General features: G+C 45.0%; 1 protein-coding gene across 1 annotated transcript; it reads left to right on the top strand.

The window, feature by feature from the left end:
• Positions 1 to 271: 271 nt before the first annotated feature.
• Positions 272 to 1,175, top strand: LOC106658174 (protein ALP1-like). Its single transcript, XM_014380017.1, has 2 exons — positions 272 to 557; positions 625 to 1,175. The coding sequence occupies exons 1-2, from the start codon at positions 272 to 274 to the stop codon at positions 1,173 to 1,175; spliced, it is 837 nt and encodes a 278-aa protein (XP_014235503.1).
• The last annotated feature ends 5,076 nt before the right edge of the window (positions 1,176 to 6,251 follow it).

Here is a 6,251-nt window from a genome sequence, read left to right as displayed (position 1 = left end):
TTTTATAGATTCACCAATTTTACGATCCACGAATTCAATTACATTTTCGATTTTTTACAACCTTACTTGGTGAAAGAAAGTTTTCGACCAGCCTTGCCTGCGGAATTCCGTTTTGCAGCTGTACTAAAGTAAGAAAAAAACATTACATATATACATGCATTTTTTACTGATTGAAAATGTAAATTTTATTTTTTTGATGTTTATAGTTATTTAGCTAAAGCTGACAGCATACAAAAAGATGCATGGTTTGTTTTGCATAGGGGCATCCACCATGTATGCTATTGTTCCTGAAGTTTGCAGCCTCATTAGAAAAGTATTGGGTCCAAAGTATTTGAAAAGGCCTTCAACTGCAGATTTCAGAAGAATAGCTGAAGAATTTGACGAATTACATTTCCCTCATTGCATTGGTGCAATTGACGGCAGGCATTGTCCTATACGCAGTCCTAAGCACAGTGGCAGTGCATTCTTTAATTACAAAAAATTTAACAGCATTGTGTTGATGATGGCTATTTGTGACAGACATGAAAGATTCACAATGATCAATTTAAGAGGCTATGGTAATGTATAAAAATAATGTGCTAATATATTTTAAAATTATTCTATCTAATAAATACATTATTGGAGGCTCTACAAATGATGCTTTTACATTAAATAATAGTGACATAAGTGAGATGTTGGAGAACGATCCAAGAGCTTTACCGGCACCAGAGATGCTACCTAACTCCAACACTGTTGCTCCATTTTATTTATTGGGAGATGGTGGTTTTCCACTCAAAAGCTACCTGATGAAACCATATATGAAAGTACGCCACATGACACCAGAGATGCAAGTATTCAACTACCGCCTCAGTCATGCAAGACAAACCATTGAGTGCGCCTTTGGTAGATTAAGAAATCAATGGGCAGTTAATCACACTGAGCTGGCATGGAAACTAGAGACATGTGAAGAAATCATACATTCGACAATTTGTTTACATAATTACAAAATCACAATGGAATTGAGAGAAACAAGAGGATTCAGAAATCATTGGATAGATGCTCCATTTGGATTTGTGGAGCAAGTAGACAACGTTCAAGTAAATTTTCATTTTCATGCTCATCAATTAAGACACACTTTGTCTGAATATATGGTTTCGCGACATGGATCAGTTCCATGGCAGTGGCAGCACATTTAAGTGAAAGGTGTGTAATTAATAAAAGTGAAAAATTTTCAATACCTTTTATTTTTTTTTCAAAATGAGTTTTGTTAATATTTACAAAAAGCTTATTAAAAAGTGATATTTGCAAAAGTGACAAGTGGTTTTTTTTGTATTGATTTTACAAACATAGAAAATGATTTTAAGGCCTTGAGGATTCGTGACAAGGCAAGGCACTGATTGGTAAAACTTTTCTGATCATTTATTGCATCGTTCAACACCTCGATTATCAACAACTTGATGCGGTGATTGGCAACTTGTTGAACTGTCTGTTGCTTGTTGAATTGTGATGCTTGTTGAACTGTCTCTTTGTTTTTTGATTCAAAAAAATTTTTAAAATTTTATAAAAAGAAGTTATGCTTGTTATTACTTAAATTATAATAGCTTATAGTTAATATTATGACGGCGCATCCGCGCGGGCGACGTACGCCTCGCCTTTCGCTCGTAGATGCCCCGCAATTTGGCTTTGTCGTTTCGGTGTGCTCGTCGGCTTTACCGCAAGCGCGGAGCGCCAGACGACCGCCACAAACACACTCTCCTACTCGAGTACCTGGCCGGCTAGCCCCAGTACCCCGCACTCGCTCAGGGCTACGCGAATTCGATGCAGCGCTAGGTCTGCTCTACCGCGCCGATGTGTCGCGCCTATCTCCGCGTCCCTACCTATCTCGCGCCTAAATCTGGACGAGTTTACTCGCGTTCGCGAGGCCAAGAGGCTGGTCGTGCCAAAGCACGGGTCGCCTGAGGGCCTTGAGGCCGCGTCGCGCCGAACCCAGATGACGAGGCTAATCCCCACGTCCTCTTTCACACTCACACACTCACTCACTCTCGCACTTGCTAGTGCAACGTCTGCGACTCACACACCCGACGAGGCTGTTTGCTGGCACACCTATGCGCCACGCAAACACACACGTATCACACGGCGTGATCCACACTCACAACGCAATCACACAGCAAGTACAACTACTCACCAAAACGCTGTGGTTATCTCACGCAAAATCGTACGAAAGTATCTCTTAGCTAATGCTTCGAGTTGGGCTGCCGTCCGATCGATTCCGCAATCGGTCAACTACTGTCGCGACTCGACTCGCGGCCTCGCGCGTGGCCGCTCACACTTCCCTCTCTCTGCGTCCCCCACGTGAGCCGCCCGTCCGGCCCGCAGACTACCGAGTCCATGCGAGAGCGTCGCTCCGATTGAGTTCGACTCCGCATTGACTCGGCGTGTCACAGCGGGCCGTTACGCGGCCACAACGTCACAATATACGAATGTTCTAACTTTATTAACCTTTTCAAAAGTTGACAGAGGCAATTGAGCTTTTTGATCAGTTGTGGACTTAACAATGTCTTTGCAATTCTGGAACGAATATCACAACACAAGTTAGTTGGAGGAGCTCGCGAGGAGTACTTACGCCAATAGAATACAATAGACTCGTTGATATTCGTATGCGCGTGCTCCGCTCGGTCGACGGCAAGTCGGACCTTGTTAAGGGGAGGTCAATGACCCGCGAGTCATGAGACTCAGGTGGCGCGACTCTTTCCTTTAGGAAATCTGGCCCGAGTTACGGGTCGGCGGGGCACTTGCCCGGGTTGACACTCGAACACGGGGTCGATCGCGAAAAGGGGAAGAGGGAATATCGGCGCTTGGTATCGGAACCTTGCACTGAGATATTCTCGTTCGATGGACTATGTCCGTTAATTAGTTCTGAGACTAAGTTCGTTGATCGTTCTCGAGATCAAGTCCGCGAGACAGCTCCGTGGTCAAGTTCTTCACGGATATTCTCCTATCAAAGCTCAAGTCCAACAGAGGTTGTCTATGCAACTATTTCGCAAGTCGATCAGCCAAGAGCTTTGGGGGATGCTCAGGTGGTTGTTCAAGAATGAATGACGACGCGACGAAGGGCTGCACTCCTTACATACTCGACGGGACATCGGCAGCGCGAGGAGGAAAAGGGAGGGGAGCCGCCGGTCGGGTGATCAAGCCACCGGTTTTTGGTGGCTAGAGGGTATAGGAGAGAGCGCCAATGATTGTGCGGTAGGCGGGGTTGCGCCGATTTCGGAGAAACGTCGTTGGAGTTTTTGGTGTCGGCGCAGGTTCGGGGAAGTTGTCTATCTCGGTATGCATTTGGTGGCTGCGCCTCTCATCGTGGGTTCGGGAAATTGCGGCGGCGTCTTTCATCGCGAGTGCGGAGAAATGGCCTACTTCGGTATGCATTTGGCGGCGGTGAGTTCGGAATAATTGCGGCGGTGCCTTTTATCTCGCGTTCGGAGAAATGCTTGTTTGGCGGTGCGCTTTTATCCCGATGGGCTTTTTGATCTTCATATGCAGGTGTCTGGTTTTCTATCTTATCGATCTCCGGTCTTTTCTCTGGTTGGTAAGGTAGGTTCTGTGTGCGCGCGTGTTTTTTCTTTTTTTTTTTGGACTTGGGCAGAGTGAACTCTGCAGCCAGTGGCCCTTCGAAACGAGTACCTCACTGGTACTCAGTTCGAAGATCAGTAACTGCGTAGTAGACAACCGCGCGTGAGGTACGCGTACCGGCTGCTATATGGGGGAATCCGTGAAACTCGCGACTCCGATATTCTTTTACACAGGAACGAAGTCCTTATAGAAAACTATTGTTAATCGAACTTGATTCGTGACAATAGTACTATAAGCGCAAAGTAAAGTGAGGACATATCACCAGCCCGAAGCAGGAAAGACCGTCAAATTAGAAATTTCAACACAATTAATAATTTTGCACAGTTCCAAAGATAAAATAAATAAAGATAAAATTTCCTATAATCAGTCTAACAGTGTGTTTATGAACCCCGCTTAAATTTTATCATTGAGTATAAAGAAATATAAAATTACAAGAAATATTGAACCTCGCACTCTGCGACAAAAAGGGACATTTACAGACAATAATTATTACGCCGCGCACGCGCGCTTATGCGAAAAGGTTCAATATTCTTGCAATGGCATCCACGCTTGTGGGGAACACCAACTAGACTGATTATCGAATATCACTGCCTTATAAAACAAAGTTTAAGTTAAATGCGCAATCACAATCTGTTAGATTAAATTGCAAATTGTGCACTGTATAAAATCAAATAATAATTAATTAAATAATTGAAAAAAAATAGCAAAATCCGTAACATCTTAGTTTCTTCTTCTCTGTAAAATCAATAAATGAAAACCCGAGAACAGTTTTGCAACTGCTAAAATAACACGAAGTAAACACACTGGAAGCACTGTACCTTGTAGATAAAATACACGAAACAAGTGAATACTTGCGTGAACAAAGCATAAATTTCTCACACAATTATTCAAAAGGGCTAGCTAGAGAGAGGAAAAACAGAAAAACAAGCCTGTCGCAGCGCTTGAGACCTGTATCCCCTATAAGCAAGAGAGGGTAGGACAATGTTTCAAACACCCGCCATCAAAGACCATGAGGAGGAGCAGGGAGGAAATGCAGAAAACAATGCGGAAAACACCGAACACGATGGCGCCGCAGCACCGAACACCGTCACAACGCGAGCGAAGGCGAAGAAAAACACAAAAAAGAAAGAACAAGTCGAAAACGCGTTTCAATTCCCGCCGCGCGAAGACACAGTAGAAAACACGGACGCGATATACGATCGAATTACGCGAAGATGCGAAGAACGCGTACAGAGAATAGGCGATGAAATGACGCGTGCTGTACGGGAGACTATTCAAAGACTCGAACAACTGTACGTGAACGACGTCGCGAGACGAAGCGAGCAAGTGAAACAGAGCGTCGAGCCGAAACATAATGTGCAATCTAACGTACAAGTACCACCGCCTCAACGACAACAACCTCCGCCAATACGAGTACGCACAGACCAAGCGACGGGACAGGAAAATTCACCTATACAGGGTACAGGCGAGCATTCGATAACAGGTGCGCAAGCACAACAACAATTTGTCCTACAAGCATCACAGCCAAGACCGTACGGCCTACAGCCAAGCTGACGATACCGACCCTCTCAGCGGCAGAATACGAGAAGCCGATGCAATTCTTGCGTGATTTCATGGATTATTACCACGCAGTCGGTTTGACTGAATGGCATTTCTACCATGTAATTAAGCAAGCGCTACGCGGAAGCGCCGGTGAATGGTGGTATCATATAAGCGACAACGTAACCTCAATCGCTGATTTTGAACGACGATTTAAGGAACGATTCTGGAGCCGCATGATTCAAGCGCGTAAACGCGAGCAGCTCGAGACGGGATTTTATAACGCCGATAAAAATCAGAGTCGTAGCAAATACGTCATCGCAATATACAACCAAATCAAAGCTTTAGACGCTCCACCAGCAGAAATCGATATGATCGACAAATTTTTGCGACACTTCGATTTTGAAACACAGAATGCAATTATCGCGCAGAGAATCCATCGCGTAAACGAATTAATCGAATTTCTCGATCGTCTGGACAATGCCGGTAAATTGAACATGGAAAAAGCCCCCGAAAGAACTTCTTTCGTTTGACGCGAACCGTACTGGACACGTCTACCGGAGAATCACGGGCCGAATCATGTCAAGACCGACATACCCGCGACACGAAGATTATCAGCGCGATTATAGGCGCGATAACGGGAGAAATAATCCACCGAATCGGCCCGCACATGTTCATGAGATCGACTGCCGCGAAACCGAGAGTAACGAGACAGAGACCGAACTCCCACAACCCGAGCAGGGAAACGAATAATGGCTGCGTGCGAGCAAGCGACGCACGTAGCCGAGAACATCGCGACGCTGTTCGAAGAGTTCGAGACGCAAGAAAACCCCGGAGACGAGGCGAGGGGGGCAGAGAAAATAAGATGCCCACACGTCGACATCATTTTAAATTCGCGGGTCGAAATACAGGCTCTCGTGGACACAGGCGCAACTGTAACTTGCCTCCAAGAGGAATTTTTTAAGGCGAATAAAGAAAATTTCAAGAATTTACCAATACTGTAAATACAGTCGTGACAGGATTCCGTGGAGAGAAATCTGTACGTATTAAGCAACAGATTAGAATACCAACGACGATCCAAGGCATCAGCGCGGAAATCAATT

This window comes from Trichogramma pretiosum, unplaced genomic scaffold (genome assembly GCF_000599845.2).
Source record: "Trichogramma pretiosum strain Unisexual culture from Peru unplaced genomic scaffold, Tpre_2.0 scaffold16, whole genome shotgun sequence".
NCBI classification, from domain to species: Eukaryota; Metazoa; Arthropoda; class Insecta; order Hymenoptera; family Trichogrammatidae; genus Trichogramma; species Trichogramma pretiosum.
This window is presented reverse-complemented; position numbering and strand designations above follow the sequence as displayed.